We start from the raw sequence: 26210 nt of genomic DNA on the forward strand, positions 1-26210 counted from the left end.
GCTGTAATTGAAAGAAATACTTAGGAATAATTGGTCTAAAGTAAAAAAAGGAAAAAATATCCTAGCAACCGACTTCAAAAGTGTTCAAAAGGAGATAGGAGCAAAGGAACTGTGACTAGTCAGACATATATTCATATTCGGAAAACGTAATGATAATGCCTTGAAAAGTTGACTAAGCTTCGCTATTACTAAACAGGAGCTGCTGGTTTGAGAGAAAAGATGATTTATGATTTCTCACTGTGAGGCTTTTGAACTTTAATCTATAACCCACGAAAGGGTGCAAGAGGAGCCTTGAAATTATGCTGAGCTTAATTATACTTAATGTGAATTATTCAGAAGTGCAGCAGAGAGACTAAAAATGTATTTCATACAAAGAAGCTTGACATTTTAATTGGTCCTTCAGAAAAGAGACAAAACAATTTTCTCTCCCGAAAATTTACATCTTCCCCATCAAAGCAGCAGCCTCAGCCAAGCAGAACTTCATTAACAAGATTAATTATCACGCCAGCGTCTGCCTCATCAGGTGTGCAGCCCAGGTGAAAAGCGCGGCCCCCTCCCCGGCGTGCCCCCGAGGCTCTGGCAGGAAAGGCGACAGATTGAGGGCACCGTACCTTGGTCATTAGCCATTTTGTCAGGGTGCTCGACTGCAAGAAAGAGACAATGTCATTAGAGGCTGACAGCTCCTCGCAGGCAAGCCGACACATCGCATGAACTATTGTGTTAGGAGGTTGGCGCGGGGCGGTGCTGCCTTCCCGCACCGGGGGCGGGCGGCGCAGGAGGACAGGGTGAGCTTTACCGTTCCCTTTTTCAGAGAGATCCTGGAGAACTGAGGGGACAAACACAGAATCACAGAACCACAGAATCACAGAGCATCTCGCGTTGGAAGGGACCCGTAAGGATCCTCGAGTCCAACTCCCTGCTCCTCACAGGACTACCCGAAACTAAACCATCTGGCTAAGAGCATCATCTAGACACGCCTTGAACTCTGAACACAGGTTGAACCATGCCTTATACCAGGTATTTTCACCAAGTTCTTCCAAATGTGAACCCTTTACCGCAGCATTTTTTCATTCTCTTGTTCTTTTTCGGTATGATCTGGGAAGTTTAATTAAGCAAGAAGGGAAAGAGAGAGAGACACTGCTTCTTTAAATAATTACAGTCAAACCACCTACAAGTTGAAGGCTCAGTCTGACTTACATTATCATCGTTCCAGCTTTTTACAAAGGGGTTTAAAACTATTTACATGTTTTTGCATAATAACCATAAAAGATAACGTGATCTGAAGTGCACCAGACAAGACTTCAAAATTCAATAGATATATTAAAAGCTTTCCTGCACAGCTACAACTTCTGACTATTTATGATACGGCTGAGGGAATTAAACTTTCCTTGGATTCATAAGTAGCTACCATCGTAGAGCATTAACGAGTCCTCTGCTTAATAAATTATGCAAGAATCTTAAGCACAGGAAATTGGGGGAAAAAGAAGTGGTTTGGCACATGAATCTGGAAGTCAAATAACCACTGCCTGCAGGTGCAGAGCGTGCTGCTCCCCTCGCTGCTAAAATCACGACAAAACCTCCTCTAGATCATGGCATCACGCTAGGAACAAACGGAGGTTCTGAACTAGCAGTATTTTACATTTACAGACACAGCTGTGAGCTCCATGCCTGTGGCAGAGGGGGAATAGCTCCTTCGATGACCCCCAAACCCTCAGCTAATTTTTTTTTTCCCCTCTCAGACTTTTTCACATGGATGCAGAGAAGCAGGGTATATGGAGCACATTGCCTCCAACTTTCTAGAAATCTGTGAGCCTGCGCTTCCCCACTGAGCCGTACCTGGGTTATCACCTTTCCCTTAGGACAAATGTATTCATGAAAACATGAAACCTTGCTCGTGACTGCAGTTACCTCCGTCCGAGCGCCGATGCCACTTAGACGCCGCCCTGGCACCACTCGGCGTTCGCTGCCTTCTCCAGGCGATGGAGGAGGCGAAACCCCTGACACCTCCAGTGCCATGAAATGCCGCAGCCCGGCTGGGTAGTATCTGCTTCTGGCCGGTCACGGGGGTTCACGTTTGGTGCCGGTTATGAACCGGGATGCGCTGTTGAACCACGACGCCAAGGCAGCATTAGAGGGCACTGCAGTGCTAGAAATGCTGCCCCACACCATCCTTGCCAAAAGGGGGGTTCCAGGGGCGGACCGGCATCGTCTGCGATTTCAGGGCTCTTTTTGAAATGGTACAGTGGCAACTTTTAATCTGGTGTCCTGTAGAAAGCCCATGAATACAGTTTTCCTTGCCCAGCTTAGCACGATGGGAATATCTGAGAGTGTACTGAAGCTCAGCCCATGACCTCTTCCTCCCCCTCTCTCCCCCTTTCCACTCATCCCTTGGAAAAAACACATCTGATCCAGTGTTTTATTCACGCTTGACATTATGTCTATAGGTGCATTAACAGGCAACTTTTTTCAGGTTGTATGTATTGATGTAATGTTTTGTGTGATTCCGATAGGCAGAATGCTACTCTTTAATTTTCTGTAATTAAAGGAGCTCAGCACTCAGGGAAGGTCTGTTTGTAAATGCTGGCTGAAATCCAGAATAGGTACGGCTGAGCAGAAGAAAGCATAAGCACATTTAGTAAGTGCAGTTCTGAGACTTGCTTGTTTCTGTAATAGATGAGAAAAAAAAATCGCTGACAAGTTATTTAAAAGATGGAGGAAATCCTCCTTCCTGCCTGCCTGTCACCGGTTCGTTCATTCACTCTTTAGTTGTCACGTTTCAGTGGGCAGTTGCACATAAATTTCAGGCTATTTATTTACTTCTGCAACTTAACAAATTTCTGAAAATTTATATGCCATAAAAGTAACGTAACATCGAGAGTTGGAATGTAACTTCAGGGGCAATCCATGACAATACACTGCGAAAGGCTGCAAAATACACATACTATTTGGGCACCCTCTGCTTCTCTTCCATATACACATATACATATATACATGTATACATAATATTTACTGAAGTCATCCAGACTCAGTAAGGAGTAAGAAAAATCCTAGTAACGACCTCAAATTTTGGCCCAAATAATATGTTTTGGCCCAAACATCCCAAAAAAAAGGTGGGATGTTCAATCACATTCTACCCTTCTATTCCAGGTCCTTAGGAATGTGTGTATCAGATTCTTCATCCTTTAAGTGATAAATTTAACCAGCCAGAGCATACAAAGCAGATCCTCAACTGATGTAAACTGTCGTAGATTGATTGAAGTTCACAGTTTAACGACAATTTACATAAGCTAAGGATTTGCCCGTTTGCCTCTGTGTTATCATCAGTGGAGCTGAGGTGGAAGAATAGAAACTCATTGCTCTGTGGTAGTGTTATTTACTACTAAACATATCTCTTTCTCACAGATCACTACATTTTCATTAGTAAAGGAAAGTCCCTACAAATACTCACATCGCAATTACAACACAAGTAATGGCTTGGTTTCCTTGGAGGAGCTTTATGTGCTATGATACATGAAACGAGACAGTGGGTGACTTAGGGGATCTTTGATGCTTGTTTAGTTCCTCGTGATTTAAAACTCCCTCTGATCAGGACATAGATTTGCCATCAGAGCACACATTACCATATGGCACGTACGCATCTTCTGTTAATAATCATTAAGGGCAGGATACCAACATTTTTGCATAATTCAGAATGCACTCAAGACTTCAGAAAGTCTTTTCACCTCAAGTGTAGGGATAGATTTGTCAAAAAAACAGTTGAATATTATTGAACCTGACATATTTAGGGTGGATATCATTAAGCATTCATGGCAGGGTATTAGACATAGTCCTTGTAGGCTATTACAAGATGTAACAAATGTATAAATTCATCTTTTTGGTATCTGTTGATGCTGTCTGATCCAGAATTCATTTCCTAAATGAGTTTTATGGTACTTTGTGTAAACATTACAAAGTAGGTGATATCAAGTGCATTAATCTTTTGGTCTAGTTAGATATCCGGGTCTCTGTATCTTCTCATATCTCATTAGTCTGCAGTTATTATATTTTGATGCCTTGGCTCATTTTAAACTCAGTCTAATAGACTTCTTCTGCTTGGCACAAATTGTGAGCATGAAATTAAGTTGGCACCATCCGCTTGATAGAGATGAAGCACCCACAAAGTGCTATCTCTTCACATTTCATGGCAGTGGAGAATGAATAATCAGGATCTTACCAATAATTCATTCAAAGTGAAACATGACTTGGACAAGTAAGTCCTGCAAACCTGGGCAGGCGGTGATAAGCTCAGAACAAATTGATACAATTTTTCATTTTTTTTCTGACTCTTGCTAATTTGTGAAAACTGTTGTATGAGGCTTTTCACTCCCAGCCTGAATGGTCGATAGCATGCTTTAGAGACACTGATATCAGTGAAGCAAAAAGGGCAAGCTCGCTGCCAGTGTGGCTGAGAACACTGGCTCATTCACTGAAATCCTTCCTTAAAATGGAGCTTCCCCTCCTTCCCTCAGAGGCAGCAGAAAAATTTGCTATTCATATGAAGGTTTGCTCAAAGACAAACTCAAATACAAGCTCTCGCCAAACAAACAAGCAAATCCCCCAAAGGGAATGACGTGGGGTTGTGTGTCACCCCTTCTCTGCAGTCATTTTGCTTGGCTTTTGTACAGCTTGCGTTAAATGAAGTCACTTACAATTGATTAAAAAGAGGCTTGCGTGTGAACGCTAATTCCAAGCCTCTCAGGCACAGGTTTGAGTCTGAATTTCCCTAATTTCCCTCCAGTCATGACTCCTCGGGCCCAGCCTGCGTCCAGTTTCAATTACCTTCTGCCAAGATGTTATTTTTATATACAGATCCCTGGATTTTCTCTAGAGAAGACACAGCGATAACGTGCTCTCTCATATGCCATGCTTCTTTCCTGGAACAGGTTCGCTGTTTATGTCATTTGAGTTTTTCATTAATTACACGTCTTTTTAAAAGTAATTTCATACCTTTGTGCAAATGAATGAGTGACAGTTAAAATATAAGGAGCAGAGCTGCGGCAAGCACCCTGCTTCCCACGCACAGTAATATTGCTTACATCTTCATAACTAATAATTTCTGGGTAGATCATGTCAGGGCTTCACACAGACAGGCAGCGGGGAAGAGAGAAGAGGAATATCTCTCCATGTTAATTTGAAATTGAGTCTGATACAAGTGCAGTCCTTTGCTCTCATAAACACATTGGTGCTGAAATACCAGCCAAAAAAAAAGGGTGCCCCTGTTTTGCCTGCTCCTTCTCACTGGTCACACTAAGGGAGAGGGATCAGGTATTTATTAGTCTGTTAATAACAGGTACTGAAAAACATGTTGAAAACCAACAACTTTCCCCACGCAAAGTCAAGTTGCATCTCAGTTTGCTGAGATTTTTAATCATAATTTTGCACGCCTACTCTGTTGATAGGAGTGAGTCATTACAGGTTCCTACAGCCACCGGAGGATCCAAACCGAAAAGGGACCTCCCTAGAGAAATCCAGTCAGATCCAATCAGCTTTATTATTGATGGTAGAAAGTTAGGTGGTGTCAGAATGCTTTCCCCCAGCTGACTGAATCTAAAAATATAGTTACTGCCTCATTATGTGGTTTACTTTTGTCAACTACTGTATATAGCATTTTGCTTTTATCTCTCAATAATAGTTTCAAGTAGTAGGATCTCTTCTGGCTGACACGGAATTAACTGCAAAGCTCCCACAGAGGCATTAGAAAATTCTATGTATCATTAATATCCAGATGACACAGATCCAAACCTTTCAGCGTCCGGAAGAAAACAGGATCGGAGAGGGGCCCGACTCCCTTGGCGTTGCGAGCTTGGATTCTGAAGTAGTAGACGGTGTCCAGGTTGAGGTCCATGATCTGGTGGGTGAGCCGGTCGCCGCTGATGGACTCCATAATCCAGTCGTCAATTGGAGCATTCTTGTCCAAAGTATAGAAGAGGATGTAAGCTGAATAAACACAGTCTCTCAGTTAGTACCGCAATCAAATTTTAACGTGCTTCCGTTACGAAACACATATAAAAATCAGATTTCTTAAACATCAGGGGTTTCTTTTTAAAAGCAGTGATGGCAGGTCTCCGATAAAAATAGCTTTGAGGAACATTATGACAATACGCATCTGTCTATTTTTAGAACAAAACCACAATTACAGTATTCACTGTAAGAAATATAGATTTAACAAATATAAAAATAGGTAGCACACATTAAAAGGCTGTTACAAGTGCATTTCTCAAATGCAGGCGCACCATTCAGTCTGATAGCGGCCATAAACCATACGATGTAAGTCTTTAGTGTTTCAGTGCCGAAATAAAACTAAACGGCATTAATGATACACATCAATTACTGGCTGCTTATGGGAAGCCATACAATATTTCTTGGCAACTATAGGGGAAAGTATTTTGGGGAAAAGAATGAAGAATTAAAAATTTTGGTAACTCAGAATTTTGTTAACTTAAGAGTACTACGATAACTACTTACCACTGAATAAAACTTGAAAGTTTTAGAACTCAGAGAGTAGAAGTACCAGTGTCAGGAAACGATACTAGTTTGTAGGAATTACCTTGCCAGCAAATGAAATTTTGGGAAGAAGAAAAAAGCCTGTGAGCAAGGCTGAGAAGTCTGGCACACCCTCTGTGCCAACCCAGCCCCAGCTGGGGACCTGCAACGCCAGGCGCTGCCTAAAGTTGAAAACATTTTCTTTTTTTTTTTTCCCCTCCTTTCTTTTTCTTTCCTGTTTTTCCTGAAAGGCTCCCTGGCAAATCAGTCATACGCAAAAAACCCACTCTAAGTCCAGTCTTCAGTGCTGTGCCGCAGGAGTGAGCTACTGGAGCAGAGGGAGACCGAGCAGGTCTTCTGGGCTTCATCTCTGCGCCTGGATCCAAAGTTACTACAAAATTGGTGTAAGCCTTATTACTGCTATTTCCCTATTCTTTTCTGAAACAAAGATGCTTTTCAAAACTTATTCCACATGAATGGTTACACTGGTCATGGACAAGCAGAGTTAGGATGGAAATGATATGTTTTTGTGGGATTTTTTTTTTTTCTTGTTTTATATTATGGGATTTTATTTAGAGGCTTGTAGTTTGGGGCTACTAAAGCAGTTTCTCTGACCATGACATTTGAATTAATATATATAAAGTTATGAAAATATAGATATGTTTCTCAAATTAACACAAAAACACTTGCTCAAGCATTTGCAGGGATGAAGATTTGGTTGTTAGGGACATTCCTACTCTCCACAAGGAGTTGTTTCCCCTGGTTGATATGCCTAGGAAACATTTGACCCCATATGCAGTAAAAAAATCCCTATGAGAGTCATTCTTCAACCAAGTGCTACAAGGAGAAGTTTGTTCATGGATGTCAGGGGACCCAGTCTGCTCTCAGGTCTGAATGCCGCTGTCGATGGAAAAACTCTATATAAAAGTTGCTACCATGGAGTCATTTCACACCTTGGAAGTCAGGAAAGCTTTTATTTTATTTTGTCTTTTAGTCATAGGGAATCAGGACCATTAGCACTCATTTCAGTGTGTTGCCCATCAGAATGATCGTTTCTTCTCTCTAACGGCTAAATTAGGTTAGTGTAAACAGAGCCATTTCATAAAACATCCTCCTTTCGGACACGGTCACAGACTGTCAAGCGCTGATGATAATGTAGAGTGAAATTATACACAGTTATGCAAGTCTAACCTAGGAATCGTTATTGCTGGGCAATGTCCACACGGAAATATATCCTTATTTTATCGGTGACATAAAGTGAGATACCTTCCTGGTGTAACTCACAACAGCTCATCTGATGCCAGTGAAGCCCTGCCGAGTTACAACCGTTAAAATCTGACCCAGCGCTCCTCACTTCTAATGGCTCACACGGGACGTCATTCTGAAGCATTCTTCCTCTTACACTGACATTTCTCACTGCTTCAGCAGCGTGTCGCTGGGATTACCAGCAGTAATGGTGACGTGTGCACGCTTTCTCCCACACGAAAATATGTTGTAGAACTGGTCTAACCCAACTGTTTGTAGTAATGTGAACATAATGTGCACGTTTTTGAAGATGAGCCGTATTTCTCCTAATAATTATATGCCTCTGAGATGTTTATTAGCAGACTAAAATGATCATTTAAATGCAAAATCTCAGATAGAACTCTACTATATTTTTCAAACTAAATTAACATTAAAGGTTTGTAATGGATTTCTTAATTAGGCACTAAGGTTATGTGCAATATTTTGGAAAATAAAATCTGTCATTGTGAAGCACCTATTAAGTTCAGTTCTTGTCAGTCAATATTAGGGTTTTTTTCCTGATCATTGCTGCCTTAAATTGTTATTGTGAAGTTAAATATCTACCAATAAATTCTCCCATTATGTGCTGCACCGAGCAACCTATCATTATGTATATTATGTATTGCATTATTGCCAAACAAAGTACTTATTAGTCATTTCTAATTATCATTGAGCAGCACGTACCACATAACCTTTGCTTAGAGTGCTGCATTTTTAAACTTATATTACTGCTCTTAGCATTCAAAAATATAAGATCCACATCCTCTCAGTTCTAGATCTTGCAGTATTCTAACATTGCCTTGAATCCTAGACCAAGCTGAAAAAAAAAATAAAAAAAAAAAAAAACAAAGTCAGATCAAAAAGCATTCTAGAAAAAAACCAGAGATGTTTCCACAGAAAATAGGGAACAAAAGCAGCACATGATCAGAACAGTAAAATAAAAAGGAGAATTAGATCCACATCCTCTAAGTTCTAGATCTTGCAGTATTCTAACATTGCCTTGAATCCTAGACCAAGTTGGCTGATAAAAGCAGTATAAAATAAAATAACGTCAGATCAAATAGCATTCTAGAAAAAAACCAGAGATGTTTCCACAGAAAATAGGGAACAAAAGCAGCACATGATCAGAACAGTAAAATAAAAAGGAGAATGCAGGATAATGTAAATGTTTACCAGTAATTTTGCCATTGGCTTCCAACGGCGGCTGCCAGCTGACAATGACGGCCCGGGGCTTCCCTTCCCGTGTAATGACTGTCAAATCCTTGGGAGCAGAGGTTGGAGCTGAAAATAGTGAAAATAATTGAAAACAGAAGTTATTCACCTTCTTTTGAATTCCTTACACACCGTAGCAGGCGCGAACTACCCAGTAGGCTTTTACCGCTTTGTTAGATCCTTTCAAATGCGAGTGTCCTTAGATGCATTTCAAACATGTAACATATGATTTGTCCAGAAGTGATATTTTAAAAGTGGCAATTGTACAAAACACTGCGTGTGGACACGTTAGGATGTGGTGGATAGCTCTGATCCTCTTACCGTTCATATCGGTCCTTACAGCTGAACAACCACCGAGGTATCCAAGAACACCTAATACTCTGGGAGCCCTATACATTTAATAACAGTAATAATATTGTGGCCTCTCTGTTAGGAACATTTGTAGGTAGGCACCAGTATAAAACAAATATAATTGTGTATATTCATTAAACATATGCTCAGCTTGGGACATTTTAGACACGATAGAAAATTCTTAGCTTTTCTATTTCTACTGCATTGAAGACGGAAGGCTGGATTTCTGAGCCTGCAGTGTCTGCTTTGCACCCTGCTTTACTAATGCTGGCCATGAGGTCTTGCACAGCATCTCAGGTACTTTAAAATCATATCGCAAGACTGTGAGGAGAAAGGAAAAATGGGCAGTTATTAAAAAATAGTTGAGAGAGAGGGGTAATACATTGGTGCTGAGCTCATCGTTTGTTTACTTAGTTTTGATACAGGTTGTCGATGACTTAGAGCATATAGATACCATAACAGCACGGAGAACACAGCGTACGAGCATCCCATCATCTGTGTCCTACCCATATGGCCACTAAACAACTTTCTTGAATGTTCGAAGAACTGCTCCAAAGTCACTTTACGAGGTAAAGCTCTAAAAATCTGTTGGATCGTGCTGAGCTAAACCAGCCCAGTCTAAAGCACAGACACAAATCTTCAGGGTGACGAACATTTAATGATCTTAAACAACAAGAAGGAAGGAAAGAGCCAGTTGCCGTACAGGCTCTGGTCACAAGGAATCGATCCCTTTGAAATACCACCGAGCAGATGGTCTCACGGTACTTGCACCAGCTGAACTTTTCAAAAGTGGGAACCAGAAAGCAACCAAGAAATCTGTACACAGAAAACAAAAGTTTCTTTACCATTGTTGTATTACTAAGCAGGCGACTACTCGTCAGCTGGTGCTCTCTGTGGCAGGTTTGTGGTGGATTATCTCTTTGCTATATGTGCTGGAACAACACCTTCAGTCTGGTATGTCCACAGCCAGCACCAATGGGACTCCCAGTGTTTCACTTTAGTCTCGTCACATTAGCGGCTCCTCGCTGGAAGCATCTTTCTTAGCCTGAAGCAGGCAGGCCACAACACAAGCTCACAGATCATAGAATCATAGAATCATTTGGGTTGGAAGGGACCTCTAAAGGTCATTTAGTCCAACCCCCCTGCCGTGGACAGGGACATCTTCAACTAGATCTTTGAGAGGTCTCTTAATCCTCGGCAATGCCCAGCATGACGTGAGCTCCCACATTGCTAGGGAAGTTTGCATTATTGTTAATGTAATTAAGTATTATTATCATCATTATTATTATTATTATTATGCCTTGAGAAGGTTGTGTTGCATTTAAAAGCTACTCAGCTTATAGCCAGCTTGGGAGACTGGTTCATCAGTTTAACATACTAGAAGAAACATCTTGGACTGCCTTGCTATTTCAGGGAACTGCAAGAGAGAACCCTTTTCATAAACTAATCACACTCGATTTTAAAACTAGAATTGTCCTCCTTTACTTTTGCTTAAGCTTATTCTGCAATATTCTCCACCTTCATATAAATGATTGTATTTCTACCAAAGTGCATCCATCTGTCTGTATGGAAACAGCATCTTTATCTTAAATACTGTTTTCTGACATTAGCCCTTTTTGACACGTTTTCATGAACTAACCCTTTCCCCTCCTAGGCTTTCTGCCTTTTGTGAGGTTAAAATTGTAAAGCTTGTAAAAATTGTAAAGCCCTTTCTGTACCATAGGCTTTCCATGCTGGTGATTACCACGTGAGTCCCACTGAGCGGCTGAAGCTGAGCTCTGCTTTCAGCAGATTGTGAACATAAGATATCATGAGAAAAATCAAAGCTTTAGATGTTTCCCTTAGCACTCATTAACACCCCTCATATCAGTAAGACTTGTGTAGGCAGATCTGGGGATGGAACTTGGCTCTGATAGTTGCTTTTGAATTATGGGCATAGCAACTCTCCCTAGCCGTGGTAGTAACCTCCAGTGAATTCTGTATCGATGCTGATATGTACGTTCTTTAATATCATTACGGGAAATTCAACATGCGGAATGGGTACAAAACAGGCAATAAAGATCAGCAGTGCAGGATGCCCTTAATTAACAGAGCTGCTCCATCAAGCTCAGATAATTGCATTGCAATCACATGGGAAAATCTAAGGACACATATATTCCCTCTTATTTTCCCTTTGTTAATTAACTGGCGTGTACTGTGGTTTTCATTAAAAAAAAAAAAAACAACAAATCAATATTTACCAGCAGACTTCATTTGGTATCTGCTGGTAGAAACTGATTTGCAATGGCACCTAGAGTGTTTTCAAGGCCACTAGTCACCCTCAGGAAAATATAGCATGTACTATGCTACATTGGTGTCCAAAGGTACATATTGCTGGCTACAACAGATGAAGAAGAAAAATATTTTAAACAAAACCATAGGCATTCTTATCTATGGACTAGGGACTACAGCAAGACATACAGGCAATCATAAAGACTGTGGAAAATCTAGTAGTTCTGCGGTATACGGCCTCATGCAGTTCAGTGGATTTACTTAAAAGCAAATCTTCTTGGGATTTTCAAAAGGTGGGCTCAACAGCTTATTCTAAAAGAAATGCAAATTTAATGGAAGACCCTGCCCTTGTTTAAAGACAGCCTAGGGATCAGGATATGTGCTTCCATTAATGCCTATGTGATAACTAGAAGTAAAGCCCAGGCATACCATTTCCCTACTGCAGTTAACTGACGGCACACAAAAGAGAAAGAAACAATTATGTTTTGGAGAGGATGTTCTTATCTACAGAGATCACTACGTCTCCATCCCTTTTCAAATATTTTTATCCCACTGAACTAGGGTTACATATAATATGTATCTGGTGTCTGTCATCTGTTATCAAAACAGCATTTAGTCCCCTTCAGAATCTGAAGTATCTTTCAGGTCATAGCTTCCTGCTTGGAAAATACCACTCAAACGCTTGAGAAGAGCAGCTAAATTAAGCCTTCCAAGTGTATTTGTTTATTGTAAGCATATTGTTAATCTTAACAATGGCTGCTTGCTGGAAATGAAATACAGATGTATAAAACCACTGAGCACAGGAAAGATGCCTTACCAAACTGTCAGCAGGGCATTTATACAAGTCAACGTTCTGCAGAGGGTAGATAATTGTGTCTTTACAATAAATAATGTACAAGCTGAAAAGAGTGCTCACTTGACAACCTGCCCCCCCCCCCCCCCTTCCTTTCTCTTAGCTTTTTATTTTGCACACACGGTTTCAGTCGCTGTAACTGTAGGTCTTGGCTGGACGGGTGCGTTGGTCACCAGCACAGTGCACAGCAAACAGCTAAAATGTGTCCACGTAGTATTATGATCAGACCTGTGGTTGTTCAGTTTTTAAACACACCCCTTTAGTTCTTGAGTCAAGAAGGACGTGCGTTACATAGAAGCAGCCATTGTGCCCTTTTTACTAGGCGGGTAAGATGGGAACTCATGGGAGACACGTAGAGCTTCATAAGTCAAAATTTTAAAGTAGCAAAATCAGTATCTAATAATAAGGGAATAACTGTTCTCACCTGATCTTGGGTTTCTTTGAAAAGTGAAAAATATTTTAAATCATTAGCATTAAATGTCACAGATACTCATTATATTATTGGGCAAAGTATTACACACGTACTACCATCTCCTACCTTCTTGCAGTGACACCAGAGCTCAGTAGACTGACTGCTCTGCTTTGCTACCCGTGAAAAAAAGTGAAGAAATACAGTTAGTTTTGTACGTACGCTGTGGGTTTATGCAGTTAGGATGAACTTGTACAAGGCTTTTGATGACAAATAGAAAACCAAAGCAAGCCCTTCCAGCAGCTCTTGCCGTACCTGCTTCATAGGTGGTGGCGTGCGCGGTCATGCTCCAGGTGCTGGACCGCCGACCTTTGGTGACCATGACGGAGAACTCGTACATGGTGTTTGGCTTCAGACCTATCACGGTGTGACTCAGAGCGGTCGTATCTGCCGACTGCAAAGAGATGGAGCGGAGAATGTCTTTAAAGCCACTCTTTTTGCTGATAGCCAAGCAAAACACTGTTACAATGGATTCCTTTTTTCAAGCAAAATAGCTCTATGGCTACTGTGTACCTTAACGGGAGTATTTTTAGTACCATAAATATGATACTAAACTTGCTACCTATAATTTAGGCAGTTAAATAAATTATTGTGATGCTTTCTCGTTCTCTTTTCCCAGACAAAGCAATTTGCCATGCGTTTTTTTCAAATGTAAATTGGAAGCTAATGCTATGTCCTTCATCTATGCCCATATGAGGGAAAAGAATAGGAACATTTCCATAACTTAAACACTCATTTCCAGCCTCTTTGATGGGTTCCTTCTAAAAAAAAAAAAGTTTTTAATATCTACGGATTTTTAGTGGAGGCTCAGAAAGCATTTTTACCCCTAGAATGGTCCTGACTAAGGCTTCCCAGTTCCTGGGGTTAACACATATTTATGATAGAGATCAAAATATGACCCAGGACCCCTGCATAAAGATGCATTTTTGTATTCATAAGACACAGTTTTGCTTGGTTAAATGTAATATGTTTATACATTAGATTACATTTGAAGCATATTATTGATCTGCCTCACTTATTAGATTATATTTGAAGCATATTATTGATCTGCCTCACTGTGATGAACAACTAAACATATTGATGTTGATGTGAATATTACATTGTACGTTTATTTTTAGCTGATTTAGCTTTTAACCTCAGCCTGCAGTAAGGAACAATTCGAGGCAAACTGCACTAGTATCAAAAGAGACGAGTGAGAAGAATATTATGGGACAAATTGGTGACAACTGAATAAAATCAATCCCCACGCTTTTCAAGCTGCAGAGCCTGGTGTGCAACCCTCCAGCGTCAACAACTTACAGGCCAGTGAGTTAAAGGTGCTGTGCACTTTCACACATTTATATACCGATGGACCTAAAGTTTACTGAGTAAGGACAACTTATACACGACTTTGCATTGGTTGACTACCTTGGTGTTCACATTTGGGACGCAGTTCAGAAGAAGGCATCTTGCTGGCATGCACCAGTAATGCCATTCTGATGCTAATCATCAGATGATTCCAAAATAAATGGAACGACCTTTACTAAAAATGGTACCTCAAGTTGCCAGCACACCACGGAATAAAGCAGTGACATTCAAGGGGGCGTGGGAGGAATTTGCTTTGCAGAGACATTAATGAATGGGCTATATATGCCTACACGGTACGCTGTTTTATCACAAGTGCTCTGACAGATGTTTTGCATGCTACTTAATAGGAAGACTTAATGCAATACCAGATTTTATCTTCTTCATACTCCATTAAAATTCCTAGTTCTTGGAACTAAGCAGTTTTGCAACTTACCTGTACTAGGGGTTTACTCCAGCAGAGAATGTCCCTCTATAAAAAGTCTTACTGAAGCAAAGACAGCACTTATAACCTACGTGTTCATAAACTACTCAACCAAACTACTCAGCCACTTGCCAAAGATGGCAAAATCTACCTGCTAGAGTTTATACAAATTATTCTTTGACTAAAGGCTGGATTTAAATATGGGGAACAATAATTTTCTCCCCCAGGAAAGATTTTGGAAGAAATTAAATTATTTACGGCATAAAATACTCCTCAGCATGACTGAGGGTAACTAAATCTGTTAACTATCACTATGGAAGTGATATGATATCTGATATGCTCAGATATTACAGGATCAGGAAAAACGCACATGGAAAAAACAGTAGGGTTTGAACCTATTCCTGGACAAAATAGTCTTTAGTGGAACATAAAGACATCGGGTTCTTTTTTTGGAAAAAGAAAGTTATTTGTCTCCAGCTGAGTGTTTTTCTTTTGACTGTTTCGCTCAATACTAAATATTAGCATTTCAATAGCCACAAACATCCTTGAAGTTAATATCACATTGATGAAGGGGGTGTAACTGTAGCAAGTACCTTTAGTAACGCCACGCCATGCCTGTTTGGGACAGTTTGTACAAAGTAAAGTTGGCAGGGCAAAGTTAAATTTATAAACTTCCAACTTCAATGGGAAAGGCTAAACCCTTCATTATATTAGATGTGATATATATTTTTGAAGCAATGGGAGACTTTAATGGGAAAATCTCAAAAGAATTGGAAATTCAATGCCAATGCATAGGCAAGTGCTACGGGAACCTATTTGTGAGCCTGATCCAAACCCCTCTGAAGAAAACGGAAGTTTTCCCCGCTGTTTTCAAAGAATAACATAATAGGTTTTATCTTCTTTTCTTGAAAAAATGTGGTTATTTCAAGAAAGCAGACCCTCTTGAAAGATTTTTGATTGTTTCTGCTTCTGGGTGATTGAACTGGAATAAATGAATCAGACCAGCTCTTTACATGCCACCCACAGACTGGTCAAACTAGAGACGATGGCAAAAAAAGGCAGTTTCACTCTTGCTCCTCTCCTCTTCTCCTGCTCCTCGACGGCTCCCGGAGCCCTGTGTGGTGGCTCTGCGAGAGATGTCCACCTGCTCGTTTTAGCAGAAGGCCAACAAGCTCGACACCTCTGAGCAGGACATGCTTCTCCTGCACAGCAAATTAATAGGGCTATTTTTGATCAATTTTGCCTGTTACCCACCATTTTCCACTGCATGCAGCTCAGCAAATGCATTGGGAAACCAGAGAAAACGTTCTGATTGACTGTGATTGGCAAAACATAATGCTGTCTTTTCTGGAGCTTTGATTTCATCACTAGAGCTGCAAACTGTGACCCGCTGTACTTCCCTGTGCTATACTCTGCATTTTGTTGGGCATGGAAATCCATCTGTAAGTAGGAGTCGGATCAAGGTACGGCATTCAAAACATTACAATGCATCGTTTTGGCATCCTTAATTACCTAAGAGCTTGCTACAACTGCATGAGCATACAAAATTTGGGTCTAATATTGCAGACCATCATGCCAGCATCTGAGGGCGTCAGAAGTACGGCAGTAGACATAAAAGCAAAGTATGGGCTTTATACATTGTAAAGATGTGCTATTATTATTTAAAAGCTTTACAGTGGGTCAGCACCTGCAGCAAAAAGCCAGCTGGCCTGAGCCTCCTCTCAGCTGACGTGAATGCAAATCAGGGGTAATGCAACTGCAATCAATAGTTCACGGCAGCACACGGACTCAGCCGAGAGCCAGCCAGCCAAATTCTGATGGAGATGTGTGAGGGGGAGAGCTGAAAAATCACAATCAGAAAAGAGACTGAAGGCAAGAGCTTCTCCACCATCATTCCCACTTCGTCCAAAAATTACCTGGGAAAGGTCTCGAGATGAGAGTCTGTGAGTACAGGTGTACCCCAAACCTAATGAGGCGGCGAGCCATCCTCTGGGGTTTAGAAATGCCAACCTTTATTTAGAGACATCATTCAGGCTCTAATCGGAGGAGCCTCGGTGCTGGAAAGAGCACGGCCTGTTCCACAGTCCTTGTAAAAATGACTTGTACGAGGCCGCTTTTGTTAGGACAGAGAACAGTAAAAAATCATGCATCCACTTGCAATATAAAAATACATCCATAGCAAACAACTCACTATGGATCAATACGATCCTTCAGACAAGCGAAAACAACTATTATGGTAGGGCATGGGAGGAAGGACATGCTCATCATGGGGAAGGTGGGTGTTACATGAGATGCAATATATAAGCTGACGATAGTGGGGAAAGGTAGCTTATTGTCCAAAACCAAGCAAACAAAAAAGCCTAAAGGCTGTGCTTGTTCCTTCCCATTCCCTGTCCCACCGTATCTCTTCGCTGCACCGCACGGGTTTTGGTACTGCTTTCATTAGGACTTGAGAAGAAATTCTCATACAGAAAGTAGCATGCTGCTGTCATATCCACTCAAATTGAGTTTTCTCATAAACTAACCTTCATTTTTTCCGATTTGGGAATACATGATATGGGTGAGTGGAATTGCCATATGGTGTGGGTGGGTTTGCAATTGGTATTTCTTCCTATTCACTCTACGATATTGTGCTACCAAATCTGTGACTAATTTATATGTGATTGGTAAAGATTAAAGATCAAAACTTTCAACAGTTGGCATGTGGAATTAAAGTACAGCATTTTCATCCAACTAAACACATAGGTTTCTAGGAAGCAGTAATTAGTCAAGTCTCCTTTTGACCGAAATGGGAATTTTGCTTGAGGGAAGTTCATAAAAGCCAATTCAGAGCCTTTGCAAATAAAATATGAACAGACGAAATAGCTCATAAATTCATAACATGTTAAAATTTCACCTTGTACTTAGCACTCGTCGAATAGCTCGTTCTCCATCGGACTGTGTAGAAGCGAACCTCCGTAGTCTTTTGGTTCTTTGGGACAGAGTTGTCTGCCCAGATGACCCTCACTGCATCATGCGTAAGTGCAACAGCCTGGACACCTACTGGTGGGAGCATGGGGGTGGAGATATCTGGGACTGAGGTAGGGAAATCATCAAGCAAAGGATAAAAATCAACTTCTAATGGATCAATGGGGTCTGGGTCCATACATCACCAAATGAGCATTCCAAAATAAATGAATAGGTAAGTTAAACAGAAAAACAAACCAAAACAAACCAAAACACAAACAGCCACCAAGGGGCACACATCACAATGGGTTAAATGCATGGCATTAATGAGGAGGAGGAACATGAGGAGAACAGAAAGAAAGGCATTAAGGCAAAATGAGAACGCATCAGCAACATTTCAGTTACATCGCTACAACAAAACTAACCAGCGCTAAGTGCTATTTTTCATGACTTGTTTAAATACTTCCAGGTATGCTGTGTTTTCTTCACACGAGATGAAGTCAATGCACAGTGTCTCTCCTTAAAATGATTTACATTTTCTGAAAAAATTCAATCACTTAAATGATACATTATTGGAAACACCTACAGAGTGGAGAGTGTGTCATCTTCCAACTTGATTTACAGACATGACATACTCTCACGTGTAGGAGTTACCTATGCTTTTCTCTCTCAGCAGCCTCTTTCAGGCTCTTTTGCTGGTTTAGGCCCTTGAAAGGAACATATTCTGCATCTGCTTAAACGTTTGTTAGGCAAAACAACATAACAATTTCACTGCTGAAGATCTTGGAATTGTTGGTTTAATACTGTCAGCGTGTTAGATGTGCACATCCAGGCGTGGAGACGTGGGTTATTTTCAAGTGGGCTTCTTCCTCGAGGAACAAGAACAGTTCCTCTCCCATGTGTCTGTGATCGGGTGGTCTTTGGGGAGCAAGACGCTGAGCACCATGCGCAGGCCACAGCGGTGCACTATGCAATGTCAGAGGGAAATTCTGGCTGGCTTAATTATCGGGACAGTGGCACATTTCATTTCACTTCCAAAAGTTCAGGCCTGAGTGGCGTGCTGACACATCCAGTTAACTGAGCCTGTCCAGATTTCTGTGGCCACGCTTCTCCTTCCACTTCGTTGCAGAGGAGTTTTCTCTGAGTTATGGTGGCGTGAGAGAGGAACCAGACATTGTGTCAGCAGCAGATTCCTGCTCTTACAGTCACGGGAAAAAAAAACACCACCCACCCGTGTACAGAGTTCCTCTCCTGATCAGCGTTCGGTTCGGCCCCGATGACATCCACGCTCTTGGCTTCTCTGGGGCTCTGCCTCTGCGCTTTGGGGCTGCACGGCGATGGCACCCAGGCAGGAACCAGAAACCGCTTCTGCTCGGTTTAAATACCTCTGTCCTTGTTGAAGCACCCAGTCAACTTCTGGCCTATCACTTAAAACTATACTGACTGACTCACTATTTACCAGTTGTGATTTTTCCAAATACAATTTCAAAATGCAGTGGGTAAAGTGCAGCAAAAGCACTCCAAAAGGTTGCCTGGGGGTTTTTCCCCCTAAAATAATGTGCTAATTAATTAATCAAAGCATAAATGACCCTAATATTTCCTCACTGACAGTTGCTACAGTTTGTCTGCTCCATGTGCAATTCCAGCTCCTGACACTCTTTGATCGCTCCTGTTTTATGGTTTTGTAATTCTTACTCAGAACTTCTGGAGGTCCCAGCCTTTGGAAGGAAAAACAGAGGAGACAAGGATGTTTAAAACGTATGATAAGCCATTAGGTTCAACCTGCTTCTTGTGTTGCTTCTTCCATCAAAAACTGCTTTATAAGAAGTTTGAATATGAGTGTTGAAGGAAATGAAGCAACCCGGTTGTTGTTGCAGTGATCCAAAACTCAAACACACGATCCACACGGGAAGGAATGGGCAGCTGAATCTTTTTTGTGCCCCAACCTGGTGAATCGAGCTTCTGCAAGCTGAAAGTTAACAGTTTCTTTTCCTGAACTGAAGTTTTCCAAGAGAATTGGCTGTAAACTTTGGAAGGTGAGCAATACCTGTTTCTGCTGGGTTTTTTTTTACAAACTTATGATGGGAGCTGATGTGACTGGAGCTGAGTTGATATTTTAGCAAATACTGCACTTCCTTTCTCTTTTTCTTTCCCATACTGAAAACTTCAGTCCCGCTGTAGAGGAGATTATGAAGAGAGGCTGGGTTTAGCAAAATAATGGTCAGACTCCATCAAGAGAATTCAGTTTCTGAAACACGTCACCACTGACCTGAGGAAGAGGGAAATGTCTATAATCCACCGGTGCTGAAAATAGGTCTCTAAATATTGCCTCCATTTTCCACCAAAGTTTCATTTGCTATTATTTATGCGTGGACATCTGCCATTTGGAAATTGCAATCTCTTGACAGAAAACAGTTTCTTGCTCTCTTTGGAGCTGTTTTGCGAATATTGCACGTTAGGTAACTTTAGTTTGCACACCACATCCACACAAGCAGACACCAAAGGATGTCTATGTATATGCTAAACGGACACACAGAGACACAGTTTTCGGTTTTCTTCGGTGCCCAGGGTGCGTCAGCTCATCCGCTGCTTGGGGAACACAGTCCCTGTGCCTTTTTTGAGATGTTCCTCCATGAAGGACCCAGGCCACCGGCTCCTTTCAGAGGCTGCATCCCGTGGGTGGGAGGTGGTGGGAACCTCCGGGTACGGACGTCTCTCAGCAATAAGAGAGAAGCAGCGAGGTGGACTTCTCGCAGATGATCATCGGGTCAGTTCACCAAAACAGAGCCCCAGCCTGAATTACCTTTTTCACACCTGGGTATCGTTTTGTTTATGAGAGGTTATATACAGACATAAAATCAAATCCCACAGGCCAGCCGGCCAATTTTTAAATAGAATTGACAGGGAACAAAAACCTTAAAAATAAAAGTATATATGGATCCTGAGGCAAACTCACTGGAAAAAGATTTTACAAGACACACACTCAGCAAGAATGACCTCTGTAGACTCCAGACAAGAAAAAAGATTAATAATTTTGAGCCATAAGTTCCCTGACACTTACTATATCTAATGTAGCTTGTTACGGTTGCCCTTGATTGTGTAATTAATCACTTTTTTTTCTTTCTCCTTCTGACTTTCCAAGATTTCGTATGGGAATACTTCACAAAACCATATGGATAAAAGCTGTTTTTCCTTGCAGAGCCACAGAAGTGCCATTTGGTTGAGTTATTCCTCGTGGTCCACCCAAGCCAGCGTCAGTGATCGGGTTTGCTCTCAGTGACACAGCTCCCCTTCCAGGCAGCTCTGAACACCATGGGTGAAACGCGAGAAAAAAACTTCACCAAATGATGGTGTCGCTCCAGAGGAAAAACACGTTTATTTTTCTCAGTTCTGTTCTTCTAACCCCTCGTCAGTCCCACCCACGCACCAGCGATTGCACAAAAACCACGAGACAGTCCTGAAGACAGTACTACACAAGAACAATTCTGGTTTTACAACTTTTCTAGCATCCCAACAACGTATCTGTGAGAAACAGCTGCCTAAAAGCACCCTGCTCCATTACTGCTGGGTAATCCCTTCTGCGAGCCTTCTCCTGCCAGGAAAATCTTACCAGTATATTCCTTCACCTTTTGCAACCCCTCTACATGCTTCTGTAAATGTGCATGATGACAGTGTGTTTTTAACTAATTCATTTCAATTTAAGCTGCTTTAAAAATGAAGAAAAAATAATAATTTCATCTGGGCTTAATTCAGCAAAGTTATTCACCACTATTCTGCCCTGATCTTTAAATATTTAAATTGTTTGGGAGTCATGCTTCTCCCAAGCCACCCCACACCAAAGAGCACGCAATTGTGAGCATCCCATTAAATTTATACAGCCAATTTCTGGAAAGGGTAAATAATTCATTCTATCTGTGTAGTTAGAATAACGTGGAAAACGAAGCTGATTTATTCTAGCAAGGGACCTGGAGGTTGCAGAGCTCTTTTCTTCCATTGCCTTGACCAAAATGTTTTGCCTAATGTGCACCTTTGTAAGGCTAATGTTCACTGACGGGGAGCAGATTATGAACCAGCATTTGCAACTCACCTGTCATCGACCTGGTGGTGGCACTTTCGTACAGAGGCACCCCTTCGCCGGCGTTGTTGAAGGCCTTTAAGGAAATCACGTAGTGGGAACTGGGCTCTGCAGGAGAAAACAAATGAGGCAAAACAAAGCACACACTGTTAAAGTCAGACCTGGGATGCGGAACGGACGAGTGCTTTCCTGAAAAACAAGAAAAAAGAAAAGAGTTAAGCAAACGCCTGTGCAAAGTAAGCGATGAGCACAACTGCTGCCCATCGTTTTCGTTTCCCTTCCAAAGGCTTTATTTATCTCAGTCTCCTGGTGCTATCTTCATCAATAGTGGGCTGAAGTTCTCCTTTAAATCATCTGCAGCTTTGCCTGCATAAGAAAGCTGGAACCAACTTTGTGCATCAGCCGTACCTCCTGACCCATCGCTCTGAGCAGAGGAAGCCTCAGACGCTGTGCTACGTGCAGTGCTACATGGAGGCGAGGGATGCTGCAGGGTGCCAGTGGGTGCTACGTGCAGTGCTACACGGAGGCGAGGGATGCTGCAGGGTGCCAGTGCCTTTCCGCCGGCTCCCGGCATGCTGCCGGATGGAGCTGGGGGAGCCAGGGCCGTGGCGCTGAGCTCCGGTGGGCAGGGAGGCATCCAGCCCCGCACAGCCCCTCACGAGGACACGCTGCTGTCCCGGGGATGATGCGGGAAGAGATGGTTGAGGGTCACCAGCGATGTGTTGCCTTGGGATCCTCGACCCGTGGCAGCGAACCGCAGGCGTCCAGCTCTCCAGCGCTGCGTGGGTGGAACTCGTGCTCCTGAAGCCAGCCCAGAACAGTTCATGCACCCCTGTAATCGCTTGCCGTACGCTGAGCAAAAAGCCTCCCTCCCTAATTTCTTGATGTCAGAATTACATTGGTAATAGCCATTTTACTCCTTTTTACCTCACCAAGAACACCTCACGCTCTGTTGTAAATATGAAGGATGTGGCAGACAACAAATAACACACAGGAATTAACTTCTGGGTGCACGGATGTGCTGCGCTGCTTTGTGTGTCCCAGATTATCACGGGGCTACTCTAAATATATCCCTAAATGAAAACAAAGTGAAATGAGCGTGTCAGTTCCACATTGTTTTTTGCTACTGTTTTCTGAGAAAAACAAGGCAATCCATTTTCCTGATTTTTCCCATGTGAATTTCTTTATCTCCCCACTTTTTTTTTTTTTTAGCTGTTAATTCTATTTGTACAGAAGAAAATTGCAGCTGAATACAGTGGGCGCTCATACACCTGCCAAAGATGGGAACTGCCTCCTCAAAGTTCTTTACGGAAAAATAACAAATGTGTGTATGTGAGGAGGCATTTATTAACATGACATTGCAAAAGACCTGCTGCAGAATTACATATTTCATCTACATTAACACCAAATCAGCTCAGCATGATTAATACTATTACAGTGAATCTGAAATGAGTAAATAATCTTTAAGTACTTATTGCATATTGTTACTAATATCCTTTCCACCCACATATTTTGTACTTAATTTTACGTCCAGAAGAAACAGTGACATATTTGTTTAATATTCAGGTGACTTCTGTGCTTCTATCACAAAAGAGCTAAACTTTAAAAATTGCCAAATGGATGACTCGTGCATTAATAACTCCCTGCGCTAAGTATTCTATGGTTATTAATTCAGTTGGTACTCACTGTAATATCATTAGTCATAAGGAAATTATTTTGTATTCAGAGAGATGTAGTACATATTTTCATATGATTTCCACCATATATTAGCATACTACTTTTAATTTCTAATTTAACTAAGTGTTGTAACTCTCCAGATTCCACAGGAAGATTTATTTATTGAGACACGAAGTCATTATTTAGCTGAGAGTTTAATAATGTCACATTCAGTAGTTTCTGCAGAAGAAAAAGAAATTCATATGCACAGCCTAGACCGACTCCATCTCTTCCTTCTACCCATGTCCCAGCTGTAGTGCCCATTTAGGAGTTTTGAAAGACGTCTGGCAGAGTGATGCAAGGGGTTAATACAGACCATTCACTAGGTTAGACTGTGGCAAACGCAGGGAAGAATACCAAAAGACGAAGTTTTAGGACTTTGAGACATACTATTTGCTATTACCAGCAGCGAACTCGGTGACTATATTGAAAGGGACACACAGAGACGGACAGTGGATTAATCTTACTGCCTTCTGTCAGCTAAGCACGTGGTTTAGTTTATAAGGGCTGTCCCTATAGTGACTGAAGAGACAAGCACCTCTGAAGAACAATTCATCCCATGCTAAGATAGGTATTCAAGAAATATAAGATGAATCAGCCTCTAAGGGTTGGTACATATCTCCACTGATTATGGCCAGAGCACAGATGTCCGGCCGTCGCTTGGCTTAAATTGTAAATAACGAGACATTAGTCAGAAAAGAATGTTACGCTGAACACTGATTTTTTAAATGTTAAAGATGACTCGAGAAACCTGATTCTAGAAATTACTGTCAAAACCCCCAAAAGCCCACAGAGCTGTCACGTCTAATCAAAAAACATTGTGAATTCCCAGTAATGAATAAGCAAAACGAGTGAATTACTATTAATTTGATCATGAAAAATATACTCACAGAAATTGATAAATTAGGTGGAAATATGTGGTAAGTTCATAGAAAATTTAAAAATGGAGACTATATAGCACATACCTCATTACAACTGCCCATACAGCACAATATATAGTCCATCAAATTTTATAAATTGAACAGACTGACATGACATATGATTTATGTTTATAACTAGGCTGGGCAAGGTTACATTTGCAAAAATGAGCTGAGGTTGGGATGAGGATGCAGTCGGTAGCTTTCTGTTAAAAACATGAAAAATTCAGGTGGTTAATTTGAGCTGCTGCTAACTGGAGCAATAAATAATTGCTTGAGTCTCCTCTTAGATAAGAGGGAAAAAGGCAATTTGCCACGGTACAGTGTTTGAACACAGTATTAGAGTTCAGTTTAGTCCAATACAATGAAAAAGTGAAAAAGCATTCGTATTTTCATGTGGCAGACAGTTGCTTGTAACACTTACGGGGTCATTCTGGTGCTCTTTTTGGTAAAATGCCACTGACTGGAGCGCGAGTTCAAACAAGGAAAGCTTTTTAGTGTAAACCTACTAGTAAGTGCAGCAGCTAATGGAGCAAAAGGGTCATTAGCGCTCCTGGCAGAAACAACGCAAAGAAAGAAAGAAACGGGGGCTTTAGAGATGACAGTTGCAGTGCAGTTGCAAGAATTCAGAGGTAAATTCTGACTTTCTCCACCTGTAACAATGACGTTACCATTTGTATTTGCTATTCTGGAGCAGGAGAGGCAGAGAATTATACGCTTTTTTTTTTTCAGGCAGAAGAAATCTCTTCTTGCCTTTGAAGAAGCTGAGCAAAGAATTCAGCTTTAATTATTTGCTATCCTGGAGCAGGAGAAGCAGAGAATTATACGCTTTTTTTTTCAGAAGAAATCTCTTCTTGCCTTTGAAGAAGCCGAGCAAAGAATTCAGCTTTAATTAGAGCATCAGCCAAGAATCCCCATCTCAGTGTTGGTGTGGAACATGCTCTGGAAATAAAGTTGTGTTCTGCAGTTCAACTTAAAAAAAGAAAAAGGACAAGAAGTTCAAACTAAGCATGAACAAAATTGATTTCTTCTACTGACAGATGTTGTTACTGGAAAGAAAATATTCAACAAATAGCAACTCATTCAAGATACCACAGTTATTTTCTTCTTTAAGAGTGCAAAATTGTGACATCCCTACAGCCATTACATGGGGTCTTTTGACAAATGTTGAGTTTTCATGTGTAATTTAATTTCCTCTTTAAACTATAAATATAAAATAAACGCTTGACAACTAGATGGGAACCCCAATCCAAGGAAAGCTCCTCGCCTTAAACTACAGTGTTGGAAAGAGGGTAGCGCACTCTGCTGATTTTCCAGATCAGCTTCTTTCTCTCTCAAATAAAAATTCATTCTCAAGTCCTCTTCTCATTTCCTGTTTTAACAATTACCTGACACGAGGGACCTGCAGAGTGCTCTACAGATCGGTACCCTGGGAGAGCCGAAGCTAAGATGGGGTCTCCTGATCATCATGAAAACGTTGCTCATCCCATCATACCACTCAGAGCCACTGTCTTGCATTTAAAAACATCTGAATTTCTTCTAATGCAACGTAGCCAATAAAATAACAACACAGATAAGTTATACGTTCAATAATCTTCTCCCAACGCCTTTGCCAGTGCCTTTCCTGATCCTAACCAAAAGTGAAGTAGCAGTTCATTGAGATCTGGTCCCTTCTACTCTGCTTGAGCACCAGCGTGTATCTATGAGTACAGTGTAATAACATGCTCATGCTGCCAGAGCTTGCTGAGGAGGAAACCTGCCATCTTTTGCTCCCCCCCCCCCCCCCCTCCCCCCCCCCCCACCCCCCCCCCCCCCCCCCCACACAC

The 26210-nt window shown here is 41.5% G+C and overlaps 1 protein-coding gene across 1 annotated transcript in view; it reads right to left on the reverse strand.

Annotated features, from left to right (window-relative positions):
- The window catches only part of DCC (DCC netrin 1 receptor), a 590042-nt gene that overhangs the window by 50323 nt on the left and 513509 nt on the right, over positions 1-26210 (reverse strand). Inside the window, exons 16-21 of the mRNA XM_009274745.1 lie at positions 21764-21859; positions 17627-17865; positions 13218-13356; positions 8980-9087; positions 5782-5976; positions 612-644 (exon numbers count right to left, since the gene is read on the reverse strand). Of these exons, the coding sequence (XP_009273020.1) occupies positions 612-644; positions 5782-5976; positions 8980-9087; positions 13218-13356; positions 17627-17865; positions 21764-21859 (810 nt within the window). The remainder of the gene's footprint in view (positions 1-611; positions 645-5781; positions 5977-8979; positions 9088-13217; positions 13357-17626; positions 17866-21763; positions 21860-26210) is intronic.

Source organism: Aptenodytes forsteri, unplaced genomic scaffold, assembly GCF_000699145.1.
Source record: "Aptenodytes forsteri isolate BGI_AS27 unplaced genomic scaffold, ASM69914v1 Scaffold112, whole genome shotgun sequence".
In the NCBI taxonomy this organism is placed as follows: Eukaryota; Metazoa; Chordata; class Aves; order Sphenisciformes; family Spheniscidae; genus Aptenodytes; species Aptenodytes forsteri.